This window comes from Mustela lutreola, chromosome 12, assembly GCF_030435805.1.
Source record: "Mustela lutreola isolate mMusLut2 chromosome 12, mMusLut2.pri, whole genome shotgun sequence".
Lineage (NCBI taxonomy): Eukaryota > Metazoa > Chordata > Mammalia > Carnivora > Mustelidae > Mustela > Mustela lutreola.
In genome coordinates this window covers 22,561,062-22,584,927 of record NC_081301.1, presented here as the reverse complement: position 1 = coordinate 22,584,927, position 23,866 = coordinate 22,561,062, and the positions used below count along the sequence as shown (strand labels likewise).

Sequence of the window (23,866 nt, the reverse complement as noted above, 5' to 3'; positions counted from 1 at the left end):
TTCAGCTCAGGTCCTGATCTTAGCATCCTGGGATCGAGCCCTGCATCAGGCTCTCTTCTTGGCAGGGACCCTGCTTCCCCCTCTCTTTCTGCCTGCCTCCCTGTCTACTTGTGATCTCTGTGTATCAAAAAAATTAAAAAAGAAAAATTAAAGAAAAAATAAACATTTGTAAAAGTAGGCATAAAACCTACTGTCGTGAACCTCAAAGAAACCTCCGCTCTGGAAGATTCTAGACGCTCCCAACTCCACTTGGCATGGAGATAGATGCAGCAGTTTCACAAAGGCAGGATTCCCTTACTGTTTAGTAGTTCAACAACCAGAGTCCTGAGTCCTCTGAGCTGGAGGCGGGGGTGGGTGGGGGGGGAGGGCTGTTCGTATTCGGGCTCCAAGCACCTTCCCAAAGGTATAAAGCCCCGATGCTCACTCTGTCCCTAAATCCTATTCAGGAAAGGCCAGAGAACATCTCGAATTGGCAAATCTGAACACCACCAATCTCACCAATTTCTAACGTTTATTATGCTAATTGACAATCCGGTAATTTCACTGATGAAAACCCATTTCTCACCTTAACTGTGCCAATTAGCAAAGCCTCAGGGGGCCTTGGGAGTTAAAGAGAGCTGAACTACCCAGGAAGGAAGCCACCTGCGGAACCTGGAATTGCTGTTTAGATCCTGGTTGACCACTCTTAGAGGGTTATATTCCCAGTTAGGACAGTTGTCTGCCCCGGAATAGGATTTAAACTGATTCAGACACACACACGGCTGTATTATATGGTCTCTCTGCACATATTTTAAAGTAAATAGTAGGCATCCTGACTGGTTGTTAGCTATTGCAGGAAGCCTGGAGGCTGGCAGGTAACCTGTGTTGTGCTGTTAGGGCTCCACCTGGAGGGTTAGCAGGGGGACTCCAAGGATTTCCCTTGGGTCTCTTAGCACCCTTTCAAAATCCGGTTTGGTGCTATGTTATGTTATGTTGTTATGTTATGTTATGTTATATTTTTTAAAGTTAGCTGTATGCCCAATATGGGACAGAACTTATGACCCCCAGGTCCCACGATCAATAGTCATATGCTCTACTATGAGCCAACCAGGTGCCCCTTATGGGGTGTGTGTGTGTGTGTGTGTATTTTTAAGATTTTATTTATTTATTTGATAGAGGGAGAGCAGACAAGCAGAGGGAGAGAGGGAGCAGCAGACAGAGGGAGAGGGAGAAGCAGGCTCTCTGCTGAGCTGGGAGCCCGAGGTGGGGTTCAATCCCAGGACCCTGGGATCACAACCACAGCCAAAGGCAGACGCTTAACCAACTGAGCCACCCAGGTGCATTGGGGCACAGTTTATTTTGAGGACTTTCCAGTTCATTTAATGAATGCATTTTATCTGAATCTGGAATCATGTTCATCTTACCTGAGGCATGGAGAAAATTCTAGTCTTTCTAATCTTCAAAGGGAGCAAGGAGCACTTGTTGGTTTAAGCAAAACATCATTTAATGACACCAAGCCCAGATTCCTGCCAAATTTGTGCTGTGGACTTTCCAGCCCACTTCCATTTATCTGGGCTACTCACTGGTGGCTTTGATTGCATCAGGCCATCTTGCAGGAAGGTAGATGCGTCCCGGTGAGAACAGAACTCAGGAATTTGCTTTGTTACGACTGTTGCCCAACTTTACAAAAACTCAGGACCTCTGATGCATGGTGGTAAACCAGAAATGAGCGTTGTCTCTTTGATTACTTCTACCCTGATTTGGGTATAGAGCTACTACTACCTGACGTAGATGGAACTGAGTATCAAGAAAAATTTACTGAATTTGTGGAAAGAAGTGGGAGGAGCCCCCTTGTAACTAACAGGAAGCAGAGAGAGCCGTTTCCTGTTTACACCCTCCAGTGTCTCCATGTTTTAAACAAATGTATTGGAACAGAATTGTTGCAGATTACACTGGGACTCCAAACTCTGGCTTTTAGCCAGTAATTAGCATTTTTTAAAAGATTTTATTTATTTATTTGGCAGATAGAGATCACAAGTAGGCAGACAGGCAGGTAGAGAGAGAGGAGGAAGCAGGCTCCCTGCTGAATGCGGGGAGCCCAATGCGGGGCTCAATCCCAGAACCCTGAGATCATGACCCGAGCCAAAGGCAGAGGCTTAACCCACTGAGCCACCCAGGCGTCCCAGTAATTAGCATTTTTAAAGATCTCGGTTTGCTACATCATAGAAGGCATTCAAGGAACGAGACTCTTCGTATCTGACTCAAAGCTAATGGTAGTGGTGTTGGACACGGCGAAAAGGTATTGTCAGATGCTATTCTCAGAGTTAAAATTTTGAATTGGAACACTTGCTACTTCAGAAAATAGGCCTTGGAAAAACTTGGTATAATTTTCAAGTTCTAAAAGAGAAAAAAAAGCTGACAGGGCATCAGCTTGGCATGGTCCAACACTTGACCTGAAGCAACCAGGAGAAAGACATGAGGTACTCTTGGGCCGTGCTGTGGAACTGGGCTCAGGACCTCCTGTCTCTGTCATTAGCAACAGGAGATCACCCTTCCCTCCTCCTGACCAGAGTAAATAAACTCCAAAATAGACTTATGGCTTCCTAGGAAGTCCAATTTTTGTTAAGAAAGAAGTGTTGTCTCCTGGAGCTTATGGTTGCTGCTGATCTCATTATGACCTTGCAAAATAAGCCTCCTGCTTGTTTAATGAATGTTTAATCAATAGATGAACGACTAAATGAAGCGTAGAATGAATTATTTGCCTTTTAGCTTCCTTTACTGTTAACTGCCCTCTTTTCCTCTTATGTCAACCAAAGTATTTTATGTTTTAGGACGGCGGTGGTTTTCAACCATAATACAGTTCTAGTAGCTTCCTACCATTTTCCTACCCCACCCCCCCAAATCAAAAAGGATATAAGAAAAGCTCTACTTAGTCCCGTAAAGAATGTTAGCTGTAAGTCACTGGGCAAATGACGCTGGGGCAGGAGGGCCACAGATCATCGGATTCTCACTGAAGCAGTGCCTTGTATCTCTTTTTGTTGGTCTGTTTATTCCAGTTGGTCTGTTTATTCCAGCTTTCCATGGAGTGGGCTGATTTTGACCTAGGTTTATTTGAAATTGAATGGCAGCCAGTGAGTTTCAGGCATTCATATTTTCTGTAATTCCTAATGACCTAGATGTCACTGGCAATTGCCTTACCAAAAGAGAGTCTAGTTAATGTTTTTAAAAGGCAGTAAAAACATCTTTGACATGCCTCTTGAGTTCATTCCAAAGATAAAAGAACCCCAAGTTAATGATGGTAAAAAAATAAAATAAAGGTATTAGCATTGTAAACATTAATGGTATTAAATACCAGAGTTGGACAAAGACCAGAGCTAGACTGGAAGATCATCTAAGACCAGAAAGTGTTGACAAAGGAATAGTTGTTGTTGCCTGTGACTGAAGAAGGAACATAAATTACCTGATGGGATTAAATCTGGAGGAGAATGTAAAAAATGCAGAATGAGGGAAACCCCAGTTCATGGAGAACCATGAGACTTTTTCAGCATTCTGACAGCAGTGCAGAGCACATAGGGTGGGTCCCTGTATTGTTCTAGGTCTCAGGAAGAAATCCATAATTATGCACTTTCCTTAGAAGGACTCTGAAATGAATCCCCTGGGAGTCCTCCAAAAGTGATGTTTTAGCATTATGTTCTAAGATTTTAAAATCGTTTACAGCGGACACACATGAAAACAATGCCACCTTGCAGTATGGCATGGAAGTATGCCACTAATGCGGCATGAACTTGAGAGAGGAAGACAAACTTGACCAAGGTGTCCCTGAGATCCTTGAGGAACACTCCCTAGTTAACATCACAATTTACCACTAAATTATCTAAGATATACCAGAGTCCTTGGGTGTGAAAAAAAATCATCCTAGAATTTGAAAATTAATTTTACTAATGCCAAATGACAAAATTGCGTGGGATTGGCAATTGGTGACCAAGTGGGATTTATTTCAAAACATTAAGAAGATGTGGTTTTTCTTACTGAATGATAAGAGTGGAGCTATCACAGACAAAGCATTTTAGGAACCAGGGAGGAGCCTCGGGCCACTAACTTTTCAAAGCAAAATTACTCAGTCCTTAACTAAGGAACTGTTTTGATGTAGTCCCAGAGATTAGAACTGTGCAAGCAGTGGCTTTGGTTATGGCATTTATAGCGCACATGCTGAATTAAGAGTCATAGCAATGGGGCACTGCAGTTGTTAAGAGGCTTTGGAAGGGATCTCCCCTTTTACAGTATTTTAGTTTGGAAAAATTCTCCAAGAAGCTTCTTGTCTCCAGAATAACTGCATTACACCTGGCAGAGACTCATGTTTTCAAGAAGTATTGCTTATGCAAGAGGACCATCTTATTATACTTGGGGACACACAAATAGTCCTATTACATTTCTGCCCCGTTGCTATGGCTATGGTATATAATCTCTTCTACTTCAGAAGATATCTGAACAGTGTCTTCAGATGATCTGAATCTTCATTTACATTGAAATTTAAAAATGGGGCTAACATCTATGGAACGTTCTCTGGAGACCCAGTGAGAAAAACAGAATCTAACATGGAGAGGTTTAGGTACCTATCACCACAACAAAGTAAATCGGAAAAGGAAAATCTCTGTTCTCGAGACCTTGTCATGTTTCAGTTTTCCTTCCTGTGTCAGTTACCAACTAATTTCTCAAGGCTTCACCTCCATAAGAGATTTAGTATCTAACTCTGTCTTTCCTCCTGTCTTTATTCCAGAAGCCTCCCCAGCTCTCTGAGGATGATATCCGGCTAAAAAACCAGAGAGACAACTGCAGCAGGGCCAACCCCTTGGAGCCTGCATCCAGCTCCCTTCCCCCAGATCACAAAAACATGGAAATTGAGGTCTCCGTCACAGAATGTAAAAGTGTTCCCGGGACCGCGTCTACCCCACATTCCATGGACCACGCCTCTCCTTTCTACTCACCCCCCCACAACGGCCTCCTCAGTGATCACCATGAAGCTCTGGATAATGATGTGGCCAGAGAGATCCGCTATCTAGACGAGGTGCTGGAAGCCAGCTGCTGTGACCCTGCTGTGGACGGAACTTACAACGGTACCTCATCCCCGGAGCCCGGAGCAGCCATCGTGCTGGGCGGCGGAAGCCCACCTGCCCACGCGGCCATCCAGCCGGAACCCACCGAGAGGGCAGCTGGCAGACAGGTCCCTCCCCACACTGAGCTCAGCACCAGCTACTCTGACACCATGGCAGAGGGTGGAAAAGCCAACGGCCACTCCCCGGCCCAGCCCCGAGACCTGCGGGGGGACAGCCCCCAGGCCCCCGCGAGCCCCAGCTCCTCCAGCAGCTCGCGGTGCTCGGGCCGTGATGGGGAGCTCACGCTCACCACGCTGAAGAAGGAGGCCAAGTTTGAGCTGCGCGCCTTCCACGAGGACAAGAAGCCCTCCAGGCTCTTCGAGGACGATGAGAACGAGAAGGAACAGTACTGTGTCAGGAAAGTGAGGCCTTCGGAAGAGATGCTGGAGCTGGAAAAGGAAAGGAGAGAGCTCATTCGGAGCCAGGCGGTGAAGAAGAATCCCGGCATCGCGGCCAAGTGGTGGAATCCTCCCCAGGAGAAGACCATTGAGGAGCAGCTGGACGAGGAGCATCTGGAGTCGCACAAGAAGTACAAGGAGCGCAAGGAGAGAAGGGCGCAGCAGGAGCAGCTGCTCACGCAGCAGCAGCACCCCCCGCCGCAGCCCTGCGCGGCCCCCGCCCCCTCCCGCGAGCACGCTGGCGCCCCCGACCACGCCAAGGAGGACATCGTCACCGAGCAGATAGACTTCTCTGCTGCTCGCAAGCAGTTCCAGCTCATGGAGAGCTCCAGGCCAACGGTGGCCAAGGGCCAGAGTACCCCCAGGCTCTTCTCTATCAAGCCCTTTTACAGGCCTCTGGGGTCAATCAACTCAGACAAGCCCCTGACCATCCCCAGACCAGCTTCCATCGGGGGACCGCTGGAAGACGGTGGTGCACCAGCAGCCAAGGGGCATAGAGCCAGCTGTGCCCTGGACAGCCAGTCTTTGGGGGGAGGCCAGGGCAGCACAGCTCCTCAGGGGAAGGAAGGGCCCTACAGTGAGCCTTCCAAACGCGGGCCCTTATCCAAACTGTGGGCAGAGGATGGGGAGTTTACCAGTGCCCGGGCTGTCCTCACTGTGGTCAAGGATGAGGACCCCGGGATCTTGGATCAGTTTTCCAGGTCAGTCAATGTTTCTCTCACCCAAGAGGAGCTTGACTCTGGTTTGGATGAATTGTCGGTGAGGTCCCAGGATACCACTGTCCTGGAGACCCTGTCCAATGATTTTAGCATGGACAACATCAGTGACAGCGGGGCATCCAACGAGACCACCAATGCCCTCCAGGAGAACTCACTGGCTGATTTTTCTCTGCCCCAGACTCCACAAACTGACAACCCTTCAGAGGGCCGGGGAGAAGGCGTCTCCAAGTCGTTTAGTGATCACGGTTTCTATTCCCCTTCGTCTACACTGGGAGACTCGCCATCAGTGGATGATCCTTTGGAATATCAGGCTGGTCTCCTGGTGCAGAATGCCATTCAACAAGCCATAGCCGAGCAAGTGGATAGAGCCGTGTCCGAAACCAGCAAGGGTGGGACAGAGCAGCAGGGACCTGGGGCAACTCTAGAAGAAGCCGGAACTGGGGCTCCCGGCTCAGAGAAGCCTCAGAGCATGTTCGAGCCACCCCAGGTGTCCTCTCCCGTTCAGGAGAAAAGGGAGGTGTTACCAAAGATTCTGCCTGCCGAAGACAGGGTGCTCAGGGAAAGGGGGCCCTCCCAGTCGCCGCCGGCAGCGCAGCCCAGTGGCCCTGTGAACATGGAAGAGACCAGACCAGAGGGGAGCTACTTCAGCAAGTACTCGGAGGCAGCTGAGCTGAGAAGCACAGCCTCACTCCTGGCCACTCAGGAGTCCGATGTGATGGTTGGGCCCTTCAAGCTGAGGTCCAGGAAGCAGCGGACTTTATCCATGATCGAGGAAGAGATCAGAGCAGCCCAGGAGAGGGAAGAGGAGCTGAAGAGGCAGAGGCAAGTCTTGCAGAACACCCAGAGCCCCCGGGCAAAGAACGCCCCGTCGCTGCCCTCCCGGACGTCGTGCTACAAAACCGCTCCAGGTAAGCCAAGCGCGCGCCAGACACAAATGCATTGCACAAAGTTTGATTTCAGCTTATGTGTTTGTTGTGGAGCCTCCTCTGTGTGTGGCTAGAATTCATGTTTGGGGCGGGGCGGGGTGTGTGTGTGCGACTTGAGGGTTTTAGCATCCAGGGACAGGCAACTGAAGTCAGAATGTCCCCAAGAAGAACCCTGAACCTGGTTGGTGTGCCATTTCCCTGAGGGTGCAATCGCTTCTTTCTTGTTGTTCTGCTCTGAGTTTGCTTTAGTAGAGAATTATTTTCTTTTATTGGAAAGGGCTGCCTCTGGCTCTGGGAGGGGCCGTGTGTGGCACAGACCCTGGTGGAGCGAGCCCGTGTGGGGGCCGGCTTGGAGTCAGTAGCCTGACCCTTGGTCTCTGTGGTTAAATCAAACCCATGTGATTTGGGGGATGTGCTCTGCTAACCCCTTCCAAACCAGGTCCCTTCCTAGCAATGACAGTCATGACCCTGTGTTACAGACTGACCCATAGCAGATGTTTTTGTCTTTCTTCTGTAGGATTGGCTTGGTCTTCCTTTTAGTCATCACAATGCAGTTGGTTTGGAATCAGGGCGGTCTCATTCATTCTTGGCCTGTCTTCACCACATTTGGAGAGATGGAGTTACCCTAAAGGTCTTTCGTCCCTTCCCATTGCCTGGGCTGTCCCTTTCTTGAATGCTTTGTATAAATGGTTGATGTTATTTAATTATGGTGGTAATTCATGTTGCTGCCATTGTGAATTAACAGGGTGACCAGTGGTTTTTATTTCCCATTTGGATATGATGGCAGTCAGAGCACCACACGTCCTAGTGCGGGAAAATGCTGCTCGAAGTGTGGTCTGGGCTAGTCCATAAACTGATTGTTACCAGTCCACACTGAGAATCAATCCAGACAGGGAGAGCGAGCATTTGACCACTCTTGTTGCAATTTGATATTGTCCTCAAATCCAAACGCGGAATTCTGTGTCTTTTAAAAGTATTGGTTCAGGACAGACTGAGGGGGAAACTTCTTTCACTGGAGACCGTCTGAAAAGCATGACTGTAACATATACTTGCTAGCATTTGACCTGGTTTATCCAGATCCTAGCCCCGTCTTGACCCGTGGCTTCCATCAAATCTACAGTGACTCAAGGTAACTCTTTCAGTTATTAATTTTTAGTTTTGAAATAATCTCAACCTAAGGAAAAGTTTCCGAGTATAGTACAAATATGTTTTATTCTGAACCATTCGAGAGCAAATTGCCAACACTGATGCTCCATCATGCCCAATTTTGTAGAATGTCCCTCAATTCAGGTTTGTCTATGCTTTCACATGGGTGCCTTCAGGTAATGCATATTTGGTAGGAATACCACAAGAATGATGCTATATTCTTCTCACTATATCCAATCAGGTGTCCCTTACAGGGACAGATATGGACTTTTTTCACATTATATTAATTTTGATCACTTGTTTGTGGGAGTGTCTGACAGGCTTTTGCAGTAAAATTACTATGTCCTTTGTAATTAATAAATATTCTGTGGGGAGTTACTTTGGTACTGTGTAATCTTTATCCCGCTCCTTATCAGACTTTATTCATTTATCTATTTATGTCAACGTGGTCATATGGATTCCTATTATATTCTGTGGGTTAAAATCCATTTCTATGTTTTTTATTCTTAATTTGTTTAGATATAACTTATGGGAGCTCTTTCAAGCTAACTTCAGCATCCTTTTGACATGTCCTCATTATTCTCTGGGCGTGTCCTTGCTTTCTGATGCCACAGATGTTCCAGTCTCATCTTCTATTTTCCTAACCCTGAAATCAGCCATTTCTTCAAACAGCACTAATTCCTTTTCAGTGGAGAATGGAATTTAGAAACCAAAATCTGGGAGCTTGGTGTGCTCATTGTGATTGGATCGTCACTGCTCCCAGGCCCTCTCAACAAGCAGAATTAGAGAATATACACAGATTCCATCTGTCTGTCTGTCTATCTGTCCACCTACCTGCCTACCTACCTGTTTTGAAAACCATGAGCTCACCTTGATACCTTTAATTCTAATTTAATACCACGGCATTCATATTCTCCATATTTGTAACCTCCTTTTGACAACAAAATACCTGCTTCTTGCAACCCTCAGTATATTTAGTATTTCATTAATTCCTTCCTCACCTTATGTAAACAGTCTCCTCTATTTTCCTTACCCACCATAGGCTCCAATACCATATGCCTGATACCAATACCCACCTACCCTGCTGTAAACTCCAGCACACCATTCTGAGTCACTGTGACTCCTCCCACCCCCACTGCAGACACCATCTTGTTGAGCCCTCCCCAGTGACTTCTGGACTAAATTGTTCATGAAGAAAAGAAAGGGAAGAGAAAGAGGAAAAGCATGGTGCCTTGATACAATTTTTAATTCCTGTAGGTCACAGGGCAATGGCCAGCTGAGTGAGGCAAAGAAAACTTTCAAGGCCATTTGTGTGTGTGTGTGTGTGTGTGTGCGCGCGCGCGCACGTGCGCTTAATAGGGACTGGTTGGCTTTCCCCAAAGATCCTTAGTTGTCAAGTTCAATTTAAATTTTTGTGGACTAGCCTGGCACAGAGGTGCTAGTGGGCATTCTGTATAGTATCGTAGAAAAAGTTTTCATACCACTTGAATTCAGCCCAGTCTGAGGAACCTACTTCACGAGTTAATGATGCTGAAGGGCCACATAAGAACTCGAAGTCTGGTGAAGGAATGTTCTTCAAGCATCTCAGCAATTTCTGCTCACATGGAAGGTAGATGCTCACACGGCTCTCCTATCATTTATAGCTGGCTTTACCTGCCTAAGCCTCCCTTTACATGATTTGATTATAAAACGATCCTTAAAGTGCATGTGCTCAGTGGTCTTTACCTCTTAATTGAACCTCCTGCTGTATTGCTCCCCTCCTTTATTTCTAGTATGTGAAAAAAAACAAAATATTTCAACACTTTCCTCTGTTCCCTGACCTGCTGTGGTCTCTTGGGCTTCCCCACCAGGCTTAGAATAAGATAGGGTTCTGTGTTTGCCCTCAGCATCCCAGCAGCCCAGGACTGATTTTCCCAGCACATCCCTCTATGCTTGTGCTAATGTCCCCCCCCCCCCAATCTCTCCTCCCGGAGGAGGATTGATTCTACATGATGATTCATCCAGGCAAGTCTGTGTACTGCAATGGTCTAACTGTTGCACTGAACATAATCGTGGTAATGACGTGTGTGCACCTCATTCCTTCATGTTTATCTCTAAGTAGGTAGCGGGCCTTGCCAGAATTACAACATAGATTGAAAAAAAAAAAAAAAACTGAATGTAAAATGTAATTTTCTTTCTGTCTGTGCCCGGAAATGTTTGGAGTAGTGCTTCGCCAGCCAGCCTCCCAAGTTTGTGATCAGGGAGGAGGCTGACGCATCACTGTGAGCAGCCAAACTAGACGATTCATAGTAGGGTTGAAACCGCTGGTTCCAACTTTGGTTTCGTGCGTGGAGATGATGCTACGTTCCTACTGCGTTACTCTGCATCTGCCATCGGAAGAGGTGATTCAGCTGGTTTGTTGCATGACTCAGCTTGACGATTCAGTATTAGGTGATGAAAAATACAATTTTTAACTTTCCTCTGGTGGAGATCATGCTGGAAACAAGCTGGAATCCTAAAACCTAAGGGAAGTAGAATCCACTGAGAACCAGGATGTCATCCAAAAAAGCAAATCTGCTGATTCCCCCCAACCATTCCCCAGGTGTTGAAAAGATAACTTGTTTTTGCTGTTAGTTTCCTTGCCTTTCAGAGATGGAGAAGATATATTTTTTAAAAGATTTTATTTATTTATTTGATGCAGAGAGAGAGGAAAGCACAAGTAGGCAGAGAGGCAGGTGGTAGGGGAGGGAGAAGCAGGCTCCCTGCTGAGCAAAGAGCCTGATGTGGGGCTTGATCCCAGGACTCTGAGATCATGACCTGAACTGAAGGCAGAGGCCCAACCCACTGAGCCACCCAGGAGCCCCGAGAAGATATTTTTTAAAAGATATGTCATTCTCAAAGGCAAGTGATTAGGAAAATTATTTTGGAAATTTTATCTTGTTGGCTCTTACGTGATTTTAAAGGAAGACGTTTCACTTAAATAGGGTCTATGTGACTTTTGCTCATACAGAAGTGAGTAAGGCAGATGCAGTTCCTGCCCTCAGGGAACTTACAGTTCAATGAGAGAAACAACATCAGATGAAGATGACAGTTTCATGGTAGAGAAGCATGAAAACCTATAGGAGCCCATATCAAGGGAGATCACCTCACTGAGGGTATAAGAGAAATCTTCCTTTCTTAGGAAGCTACTATCCAAGCTTTGAACTGAAGGAGTAGAAAGAAGTTGGGTTTAGGGGTGGGGGGCAGTTGTTCCAGTAAAAAGGAAGAGCACCTAAGGAGGTCCAAAAGGAAGAGAGAGCTTGTATGCTTGAGGTACTTAAGTAAGGTTAGGATGGGTTAAAGGAAGAGATTTAAAACAAAATGAAAGAAAGTTGGTTTGGAGCCAGACAGTGAAGAGCTGCTTTAATGAGTCCATTCCACCAGCTTTTATTAAGCTCTTCCTATGTACAAGAACTTCTGAAGTCGGTTGCCATCTTGACAAAGGCTGTGTGTCGTGTGAGAGGCCATATTCCCAAGAGTGAACACATGTGTGCCTTCTGTTGACAGTACTCAAAAGTAGAGAAGAAAGGAAGCATTCCAGCAGGTGCCTTAGCCTAGCTTGAAGGAGCAGCCTACAGCACTGCTGCAGATACCCTTGACGATCCCAAACTTTTTGTCGAAGTTAACCATTTGGATCTTTTCAAATGTCTTTCAGATTGAGGTTGTCAACAGACGGTTCTCACTTTAGCGCCTGTTGTCTATTAATAGATATCCTGGTTTCACTTCCAAGTTCTAGGCATGACAGAGAAACCCAGTTAGTTAGATGATGATGAATTTAGTTTTTTAAAATAGTTTCCATTTTCGTGCCAGATGTTGAACTGGTCTACCACATCAAATAATTTGCTCAGTGGGACGGTATGGGGAGTGGGAAAGCAGAAGGTATGGATATTGAGTTCTATAACTTGGAGGGTCTATTCATGTCTTTTAATATGTGGAAAGATATGATAGTTATGCATCTCATAAAGATATAATTTCCACGGAGTTTCAGCTTCGACTGTCAGTTTGAATGAAGGTTGCGCATGTGGTGACCTTTACATTATTATAAAGATTAGTGATTGGGTCTTTTTTCTTTCCCCTTCATTGTCTTCAAATATTACAAAGTCCTAGACAGAAAAAATATATATATTTATGTCAGCACAGTACTCATGAAGGAGAGCTTGATGGCTTTTTCCATGCAAAATTAGAATGGATGAGGCCAAGTCTCACTTCAGATGCCCTCCTTGCTCCGCAGTAGAAGGCCTTGTATTAGCAACTGGTGGAAACATTCTGTCACAGACCCAAGTGAGAGAGGGCTCTCCTTCCAGGATATCCGCTGTCTCCCTTTCCTGCAGCCACAGATTGTACAAACTACAGGGGTCCAGCTGGCCTTGTGAAAGTACTAAAGCTTAATGTGGAACATCTTACAGAGCATTATGCCTACGACCACCACATTTCCTGAACATTCTCTGGTGAAACAAGCCTAATCATGGTACTGTGGGTTACCAAAACCTTAAAGAGTGTACTATATGAGTTATTTCACACACATTGTTCTCAGTTTTTTTCATTTGCTCATTTAATCTGCCCATCAGTCTTTTAAGATGTCATAACGAATTATCTAAGTCCTTGGGGCCAGATATATTTAGTTTCCCTGATTTCAGAAAAGCCATGAAGTGTATAAACTCTTATTTAGAAAAGCAATACAAGGCCTATACTTTACTTAACCCACCCAGGATGGGGTCTGGAAGCAACCCCCTATCAACAAATTAGATTTCTACTATAAAACTTAGGAAGACTTAGTTATATTAAGTGGGATAAATAAAGCCCAAGAAGAGCCTCATGCCGGATCTTGTCAGGTTTTGTTGCCTAATAGGGTATGTCTTGGTTTTCAGAGCTTTGTTTGGATTTTGAAACCACACATAAGAGATCATGGACCTATAATATTATTCCCTTTTCAAGGAATTAATACCAGAGTCCAGAGAGATTAAAACCTGCCTGAGGTCACTTAGCCCAACTTAGTCCATGTTCTTTCTTTACCCTTTCTTGTCCTCTGCAGAACCTGCCCCTCTGTTCTAGAGATCTCCAGGCTGTCTAGTAGTAACAGCTCCCCTCTCCAGCCAACAGTGGTTGAGCTCAGTTTCTTCCCACCCTCTCCCAGTCTCAGGCCTGACCCCCGCATTGTCTTGGGTCCCTCCTGCCCCCTGCTTTTTGGAACCACTATAGCTCTGAAATCCTTTGCTCACTGTGGTCTGGATGAATGAGTTTGCTCCCAGAGGCCATGAGACAGTGCTGCCCTAGTGACCCCCAGTGGTTCCAGACCTTAATTCCAGTGCTCCAGATTATAATAGGCAAAATTGCTGGTGCTGTCCAAAGATCGGAGCCTATGGCAGAGGGGACGAGCGTAGTCTGTGTCAGCTGTCTAGCCTGATGGCTCCCATGACTTCTTTCTGAATGTTCGTTCCCCAGAAAGAAACACAGTCACTCACTCTAGGAGCAGGTCCATTCCCTGAAGCCGTTGGAAGGATTGGGTTCTCAAACAAGGAATCAATTTCTTAGTTTGAGGATGAGCAGGAATAAGTGTTCGTTCCATTAACTGAACATGTTTGGAAGAGTGGGACCAAAGACAGCTGTGTTCACTGGTGGTCACCTAGCACCATGACTGCTTTCTGCTGTTCCTGTTTGCTCAAGGTTGATCCTTCTGCCTTGGACCAGAAGCTCCCTGTGTTTTAGTTCATCTGAACCCAGCAAATACGTTCATTTTTAAAAAATATTTTTATAAGTGAGTGAGTGAGTTAGAGTGCCCTGGTGGGGGGAGGGGCGGAAGGAGAATCTCAGGCAGACTCCATGCTAAGCGCAGAGCCTGACATGGGGCTGATCTCTTGACCCTGAGATCATGATCTGAGCTGAAATCAAGAGTCAAACGTTTCACCGACTGAGCCAAGCCAAGTGCCCCAACTACGTTCATTTTTAAAAATGCATGCCATTTGGGAAGGAATGGTCAAGAAAAGGTTAGATTGAAGGAGTGTTTGGCAAAGGGGTGAGTGTATGTGATGACGGGAGGGCTCTTCAAATGATAGAATTCAGAGTTCTTTTTTGGACATTCTCCTCCAAGGTTTGAAAAGGACAGCTGCTGTGGTTAAACATGTCAGCCTCACTCCTGAGAAGATAGGGACCTCCCGTCTTCCTTCCATGCAATGTCTATGGGGTATAGCTTCTGGCAAGAAGAACTTTGGAAAAGGCACTACCTTCCATGGGTTTAGTTCCCTTCTGTAAGCAAGTTCTTCTGTCACTGCTCCTTGTGCTGGTCTTCTGACATATTCAGCGTGCCTGGGTTACCTTCCAGTGGGGCTCTAGCTCTTCTGGGGCCACCTCATAGTGTCCTTGCTCCTTACCCTTGACCCCTATGTGTGGCTACTCTGTGTTCCAAGTTAGACCGGCTTCTGAAAAATCCGACTCCACCGCTGCCAAAAAAGATGTCATCGTAAGCTGAGAAAGAAAAGATGAATCAAAGGACCTAATTCTTTTAAGATCCCTGCTCTACCTCCAGTAAGAAATATGAGCTAATCAAAGCCAGGCGTGGGAGCAGGATGTCCCCTGTGATTGCTGGAGTGTGGTCAGGATATGACTACGTCTCTTACTAGCCATCGTGACCTGCTGTTACTTCCCTCAGGAGACTGGCATTTCAGACCTATTTGATCTTTGTGAATAAGCTACTACTTCGGGGGTGGGCTAACTAGGGGCGGTGGTGGGGAGTGTGTAAGACATGGCCATTCAGGCACCAAGGAGTACATCCTGTATTTCATGTTGTGATATTTTATTTCTCATGACTTTTCCCTATAAACTTCAAAAGTTTCCCAAAACCTGTCTGAGTCAGACCTCACAGGTATTTCCAGCCTGTCTTTACTTTTCAAATATAAATTCATGCCTTCTATTAAAAAAAAAACTATAGTTAAGGGAAATTAGGTGCCTACATGTGACCATCACGTCTCTGGACTTGTGTCTGCAGTTCAAATCCTGACTCCTCTGCTTGCTGACTGTGTGACTGACTGACTTCACCTCTGTAATCTCCCGTCTCCTCACCAGTAAATGGGAATAAGATAGTACCAACCTCATCAATAGGTTAGAACTGTGCCCAGGACACAGAAGTCTCCCCAGAAGAATGAACTGTTTTGTGGTTATTATAGTTATGGTTATGTTTTGAGAAAAGGCCTTGAAAACAGAAATTATTTTCTGTTGACCTCTTACAGAATTATTTTCGAGGTTGCTCTTCTGTAGCTACTGTGAACCTAAAAGAAAAGTCAAAACATACATTATAAAATCTCTTTTTACTCCTAGCTGGTGCATTTTCATGTTTACTTCATTACAGTGAAAGTCTCACAGAATCTGAGTTCAGGAATTAGTTTTCCACAGTCAGCTGTGATTTCAAAAAACAAAGTGTGTTAGAGGACAATCAAATTACAAGTCCATAAAATTGTTTCCTTTTTTCTTTCCCTCTTTTTTTTGGGGGGGGGGATGGTAATCATCACACAGTCGGACCCACCTTGTTGGTAGAAATGCGTTTAACGAAAAGGTCTTGATGGGAGAATTGGTACTTGCCGTGATGTTCATTCTTCCTATTTTAACTAAATTTTTTGCTTTTTTGGTCGTACACTCTGCTTCCCCTAGAGAAGCAGAGCTCTTTCCTTCTAGAGGTTTCACCTTCTAGTCCTGTTCATAGGGGATGACCCAATTTCATCCAACAACTCATTCAACACCCTGACCTTTAAGAAATAATACTTGTTAGTTTCTCAGACTTGTTTTACCAGGGAGGGCTGTATTTCTCATCCGAGCTAGGCTGACCACGTGAAGATTCATGTCATTGCATTTTCCCACCCCTGTGGGCCTTCAGAAAAAGAGATGAAAGGACCAGGGACCAGTCCTTGGTGTGTGGGTCACAGCTGGCCCCCACCAGCACCTGGGCCCTGGATCTGACAGGCAGGATATTCCATTTTACTGGGAGGAAGTGAAATTGAAAATACAAGTCTGAGCTCATTTCTTTCTGGGGACTTGTGAGTCGACCGTCTTAGATGTTTCAATCTTATCCCCATGCTGCGTGAAGAAAGGAGGTCATTGAAGGGCTGGGCAAGGCCTGGCATCTGGTGGGCGTCTTTGTTCGGTTTGGTTTGGTTTTTAAGTAAGAGTGGGTGATGGCTTTTTCTTTTCTTTTGAGAAATGTAGTAACAAAGGGTCTTTGATTTAGGAACTCCAACACCATAGACATGGAATATAATAATCCCCCAAATCATAGTGTTTGGCCAAAATAATTTTCTAAACTTTTGAAACCCATATTCTTGGCCTGTTCGAAGTTAGCCTTGTCCATACTGAAGGAGGGTCTGGGCTGTCAGCAGTGGTGACAGCTGTGTGTTCTGAGGACATGCAGCCCTTGCTCTGGTTCCTGGTTGCTCTGTCTGCCGCCCCCTCCCCCCAAGGCAACACAGCCCATCACAGATGCCCAAGGGAAACCCTTCTTGCCTGGAAAATCCAGAATTGCAGCCAAGGCATGGCTTTCTCTCTCTCCACCAGAAACTGGCTTCATGATTTATAATAGTAGTTATCTATAATAATAGTTTCTTTATAAAACAGAAATGGGAAATTTTCACAAATTCATGTTGTTTAGTTTTCCACTCATGACGGGACACAGCATTTACTAATTTGGAGTGAGATGTAGCTGCCCCCTCTGCCCTGTAGTCCACCTCACAGACCTACAGCCTGTGACGGTCACTGTCGCAGATGTGAGGATCACAGTCGCAGATGGGAGCGGTGCTGATCTGAGGCCCCGGGGAAGCGTAGGCTCATCAGTGAGATGCGAAGGTGTGTGGATTGCCTCGTGCATGAAGTTAAAGTAGTTAAGTAGTTAAATAGTTTAAGTAGTTAAAGCAGACAGCTTTATCTACTTGACTAAGCATGGCTACCAATATTTAAAGGAAATTTTTTCTGCTTTCTTTTATATTTTTAAATTAATTCATGCTTACTGTAGACAAAAACTGGCTCATAATCCACCCTAGTTAGGATTTCTGCCTAGTTTTCTGCACATACATACGGACATGGAAGAAAATATTGGGTTTATATTTTTATGAATTTCCTATCGCTGCTGAGATAAATCACCACAAATTTATTATCTTACGGTTCTGAGGTCAGAAGTTGACAGTGTATCAGCTGTGGATTGAATTGAGGTCCCCCCAAAATTCGTAGATTGAGCCCTAACCCGCAGTGGAGATGAGCACTTTGTGAGAGGTAATTCGAATTAGATGAAGTCAGGAGGGTGCGGCCCTTAGGATGAAATTAGTGCCCTCCTCGGAAGACACCAGAGAGCCAGCTCTCTCTCTGTCTCGGCCGTGGGAGGACACAGGGAGATGTGGCCATCTGAAAAATAGGAGAACAAGTTCTCCCCGAACCCAACCATGCTGCTACCCTGATTTTAGATGTCCAGCCTCTAGAACTGTGAAAAAATAAATTGCCATTGGGTAAGCCACGCCGTTCATGGTACTTTGTTATGGCTCCTCACACAGACTGAGACAGTGTTTGTCGGGGCTACAACCAGTGTGTTAAAAGGGCTGTGTTCCTTCCAGGGACACTTCTGGGCTCCTTCCCTTTTCCCTTTTTCACTTTGAGAGGCTGCCTGCATTTCTTGGCTCATAGCCCCTTCCGCCATCTTCACAACCAGCAGCATAGTGCCTTCCAGTCTCTCTCTGACCCTCCTACTTCCTTCTTAGTAGGACCCAGGTAGTTACATCAAGCCCAGCTGGGTAATACAGCATCGTCTACCCTACTCCGAGCCCTTACCTTCATTACACCTGCGAAGTCCTTTTGCCGTGAAGGCAACGTCTTGGCAGGTCTTAGGGATTAGGATGTGGCCGTCCTTGTGGAGGCTATCATTCTGCTATCACAGGACTGTTCGTCTTACTCGGAGAACAGCTTTACCAGATGTCACACATGCACTTTTGTTTCTTTCATACAGCTGGTAAGTGGCGAACCGGGATTTAAACCCTGGCAGTTGTCTCTAGACCCTGTACTCTTAAAGCCTTGATACAGATCTGCTTTTGCAATCTGTTTTTTTTTTTTCCTTTAAGTATTTTGTGTGTTTTCCCATGACCTTAACTATTCCTCTAAATTTGAGAGACTAAAACATGATTTGTGATAACTAAATACTACTCATTATCTGAGTAAGTCAAAACTAATTTAACCAGTCTCCTATGTTCAGATGTCTTTGTTGTTTCCACATGTGTCATTATATATGATGGTAAAAATGCTTGTACATAAGCTTCGTGCCTCTACTTAATTATTAGCTGAACTTGTGTGAGCCCGTTAAGGTAACTGGCGTACACCAGAGAACAGTATTTCACAAATTGTTTTCCTTGAGATATTAATAGGGATTTTATGAAATGAGGTTCCCTCATTAAATTAATTTGAGAAATACTACACACCCATCCTTGAATTAGTGATTCACGATCACAGCTGCACTAAAACCTTGGAGAAGTCCCCTGGTAAAGAAATCCATCTCATTTTATTTTTAAAGCTTTCTTTAACCAAGTGTTTACCAATGACTGTTTGTTAGCAGCTGGTATGACTTTGCAAAGTTAAGCCAACAGGACACAATTTGAGAAAGACCTGGAATCATGCCACCCAAGGGAAGTTGCTTACCTTCAACATCTTTAAGAGCTTATAAAGTCTAAAATTATTCTCGATGAGTATTAACCCAAAGAATATGAAAACCTAATTCAAAAAGATATATGCAACATTTTTTACAGCATTTTTTTTTTTTTAGATTTTATTTATTTATCTGACACAGAAATCACAAGTAGGCAGAGAGAGAGGGAGAAGCAGGCTCCCTGCTGAGCAGAGAGCCCAACACAGGGCTCGATCCCAGGACCCTGAGATCATGACCTGAGCCAAAGGCAGAGGCTTAACCCACTGAGCCACCCAGGCACCTCCAGCATTTTTTACAATATGTTTATTCCAGCATTATTTACAATAGCTAAACTATGGAAGTAACCCAAGTGTTCACTGATAGATTAATAAAGAAGACATTGTATGTGTGTGTGTGTATATATATATATATATATATTCATACATATACATATGTATTACATACATACGCAGTTACATACACACGTCTATAGTGGAATATTACTCAGCCATCAAAAAGAATGAAATAGTGACATTTGCAACAACATGGATGGATCTAGAAGATATAATGCTAAGTGAAATAAGTCAGGCAGAGGAAAACAAATGCTGTGTGAGTTCACTCCTATGTGGAATTTAAGGAACAAAGAAAATAAGAAACAAACAGACTCTTAACTTATATAGAGAACAAACCAATGGTCACCAGAGGGGAGTTGGGTGGGGGGATGGGCTTGAAACAGGTGATGGGGATTAAGAGTATACTTATGATGAGCACTGAGTAACGTATAGATTGTTGAATCACAATATTGTACACCTGAAATAAATATAACACTGTGTATACTAAATTGGAATTTTAAAAAATACACTAAAAAGTAATAACTAATAAGTGAATAAAGTTACTCTAGATGGAATAGTTTGAACAAAATCATGTTTATGAAGGGGAGTTGAAAATGTCTCCTACCTTCCACCGAGAATTCCTGCCTAGTTTTATTCTGTTGGTTCCTTATGTCAGATGCCGTAGAACTCACGTTACACCTGCTCGCTGCTCTGTAAATGTCAGGGACCAGCCTTTGGCCAAGACCAACACAGGTGTGCCCCAACATCTGCGTGATGCTTTCTGTTCATGCTGTTTCACAGGAACAGTGATGGGTGTCCTTCAAGAGAGCTAGTTTGTAGAGCATGCAGTCCAGATGAGGAGCTAGACAGCAGGACGTCTGCCATTGAAAACAGAGGCCCCTTTCAGCTACCATCAACTAGTCAGTCATTCACTAAGTGAATAAACACACGAGAGCAAGTTTTGGTGGAGCAAATGGGGACGGAACATGTTGGCACGGGGAGGTGCTGTGTGCGATATGCGCCGGTGAGCACCAAAGTTAACCATCACTGTTCCGGAATTGTAATGGGGTGCATCTTCTGGGCCAAGGAATTTCCAGGGGCCTTGCAGGGCCATGGGCAAAGGTGAGACGGACTTCCCAGGTCTGTGGCACAGACCATTTTGCATCACATCCATGTGATGATCCCTGAGCACCCACCAGTGGTGGTGTATGCAGTGTCCACTGCTGGGGGAAGAGAATTAGAAACTTCTTCACGCATCCTCATCGAGAGGACTGTTGGCTACAATCTTGGGCCCTCTGAGGAAGAGGTTGGGTATGGAGCAGATGCCCCTCCAGCTGTTGGACCTTCTGTGTGATTGCTGAGACCGCACAGTGCGTAGTTTGAGCTGTACTGGGTCAGTGGGGGAAGGAGGGTAGCATGGTTGGAGATCACAGGTCCTAGCAGAGAAGCCCAGCCAAGCTGGCTTCCCCTGATCCCAGTCAGACTGATGGCCAGAAGTCAGGGGATGGGATGGGTTGTGGTGTCTCCTTTCTCTGGGGAACCCGTGACAGCTTCCCTTGAGGCTCTGACATTGGTTTGGTTAATCAGAAACCTGTTGTCTCAAAGACCTCTGGACCTCTTTGGAAGTGGCCATTCCAGACCTGTCAGCCTTCTTTCTAACTTGTTATTTCTGTGACCTCTAGTGGCTGGAACTAGTAAAACGTGCTCCAGGGATGGGTGGTTTTGCTGGAATATTAAGAATAAGCAGGAAAATGCCTTTTAATGTCCAATACTTGACTATTTCTCTATATTAACCCTTCACAACCTTTTTATGATTCTCTTTCAGCATACATTCCATCATCTAATTTAGCCATAATCAACACAATTTGCGTTCCAGACCAGACCCAACTCTTAATTGTTACTCTAGCTGACATTAACTTGGGCTGGCATTAGCCTCTGAGTCTCTGTGGTCTAAACCATTCACAGATGTCATGGCATTGACCCTGACTACATCCCAAGGTGGTTGTAAGAATCAAATGACGTGGAGCTTATAAATAAAATGCCACATAAATGTGCTTGCTATTCCTACAAAGCCATTGAATCTGTGCTTCTGTAGACCAAGATGGCTTTGTTTCATGGCTTTGGTGAAAACATTTAAACTCTCCTCAGATTCTTTACTGGGAATTTTATCCCAATTCACAAGCACTTAACAGGTGGCTGCTGCATATATGTCAGAATGTCATAATGTACTTAGTGTACTTAGTGGTTCATTCCACAAACATGAGCACCTGCTTTGTGCCAAATACCAGTGGGTGCCGGGATCCAGCAATGACCTTGACAGACAAGGTCCTGCTCTAAGGGAGTTTACATTCAAATGAGTTAAGGGATTCATAATGGTTGAAATCATCCCTATCCTGGGTTGACATTATAGCTTAACTAAGAAGAGAAGCTTAAACAACCGTGTATGATACAAGTCAATATGTGATGGGGCTTTCACAGAAGTATAAACAAAGTGCCATGATCCAGGGGTCCTACTGTGGTATGTGTGAAAGGGTGAATTTAGAGCAGTGAATATGGACTCTCCTTTCTAGAAGGTTAATACTGGAGAGGTGACTGTTGGGAAATTATTTGGATACCTATGAAGTCAGTTGGAAAATGATCGACCTGGTAATTTGGTGTCTATTTCTAGTTCTAGAAGAATTGCAAAAATCTTATGCAGTATATGCCCTTGAAATTGCTTATTCTCATTTGGTAGACATATTGTTCTTTGAGATTACAAATAGTCACTAGATCATTGGAATCTCACTGTTTTAAATACTAACTTTATAAATACTAACTTACATCAACTGTGTGAGGTAGGTACTTCTAGCCTCATACCCATTTTATAGATGAGGACACTGAGATAGAGAAACAGGAAGTTGCCCAAGATTTGGCTGCTAAGTATTGGATTCAAACCCAGGTGGCTAGCTCCAGAGCTGCATGCTCACCACTATGCTGTATAATTTCTTAAGGCTTCACTTAAAAAGTCAATGGGAATTCTTAGAGACACCTACTAAGCATTTAGGGGTGATACTACCTAAGGTCTAAGGTTGATTTAAAATATTTCTGTACGAAAAGAGGAAGGAAGATAGATGGAAAAGGCATGGTAAAATGTTGCTAACAGTTTGATCTAGTTGATGGGTCTGTAGGTATTATGATAGCATTCTGTGTTTTCATAATAAAATATAGAATCCATTGCTAGTGAATTTGAGGACTTCAAAATATTTATTGCCTTACTGTCAATATCAAAAGACTTTTTATTAGTGACCTGAGTAATTTAGGTCAAGACAATGAGTTTTGCTAAGTTATGATGGAATGGTGGGTCTGCAGATAGAGTGCTCTGTGTATTAAAAAATACCTTACACCTAATTTGCCAAATATGATGGCCATATGTCTTTTCTTTTAATCAATAAAGGTTGATCCTCTTGCCAGAAATATTTGACAGAATGGCAAAATGAGTTTGAGTTAGAAGGGACCTCAAAGAAGTTTCTTCCCAAATTCTCTCTTTTTAAAAAAAAAAAGGATTTTATTTATTTATTTGACAGAGAAGGGGGGAGGGGCAGAAGGAGAGGGAGAAGCAGGCTCCCTGCTGAGCAGGGAGCCCAATGTGGGACTTGATCCCAGAACCCTGGGATCATGACCTGAGCCAAAGGTAGTCGCTTAACCAACTGAGCCACCCAGGCACTCCCAAATTCTCTTTTTATAATTAGAAAAGTTGAAGCTTGGAGATCTAAAGTGATCGGCCCAAGATAAGAGGGAGAACAAGAAATGGTTGTCTATGGTCAACACAGAGCTAGTGAATGGAAGTGGAAGAATTAAAACCTGGGTTTTCTGAACTCTAGGGTGTGGGGAGGGTGTCCAATTCCCATCAAAAGGAACTATGCCCAGAAAAGGGCTGTAGCAGCCCACATGGAGACATGGTCCCCAGGCTTCACTTGGTGACTGTGGCTACAGCAGTTGCCAAGTTAGAAGTCCAGGGAGGAAGAGGAAAAAACATGAGCCACCTTCCGCTTGGGAATGAAAGGGGTCAAAAGGATCCGTCTCCTCCCTTGGTGGTTTCCAAACTTTTAGACTCAAATGGCCCTAGTAATTTGTGAGCTCCTTCCACATTCCTTGTTCACAGACCCTATCTGTGTCTTCCATAATGGGCATAGTTGGAAAAATCATGGCTGTTGCACCTGAAGATGACTCTCAGAGGAGCATTTGGGGCTCTGGCAATGAGACTCACCCCGTGATGGGTCAGGAGTCAGGGCCGGGCATTTCCTGAGAGGGAAGGATACAGACAGTCTTAATGAAAGTGCCTGGAGTCACCATGGCATCACAGCTGACCTGATGTCCTTATTCTGAGAATTCTCATAGGGCCCTTCAGAAGCTTAAAATTTCACCTTTTCCAAGTCTGGTGCATGCCTTTCTGCCACACCCAACCTGCCTTTGTTGGTATTCCGACCCTAAGGTCTGAGAGTTGCAACCGTATGCTCTCAGGGCCCTGGCAGGTAAGGCAGGTAAGAGTGAAGCTGTCCAGTGTAAGACTGGGG

General features: G+C 44.8%; 1 protein-coding gene across 8 annotated transcripts in view; it reads left to right on the top strand.

Annotated features, from left to right (window-relative positions):
* The window catches only part of PALM2AKAP2 (PALM2 and AKAP2 fusion), a 451,783-nt gene that overhangs the window by 413,563 nt on the left and 14,354 nt on the right, over positions 1-23,866 (top strand). For all 8 annotated transcript variants that reach the window (XM_059141746.1, XM_059141744.1, XM_059141742.1 and 5 more), the window contains one exon: positions 4,757-7,157. In XM_059141746.1, the coding sequence (XP_058997729.1) occupies positions 4,757-7,157 (2,401 nt within the window). The remainder of the gene's footprint in view (positions 1-4,756; positions 7,158-23,866) is intronic.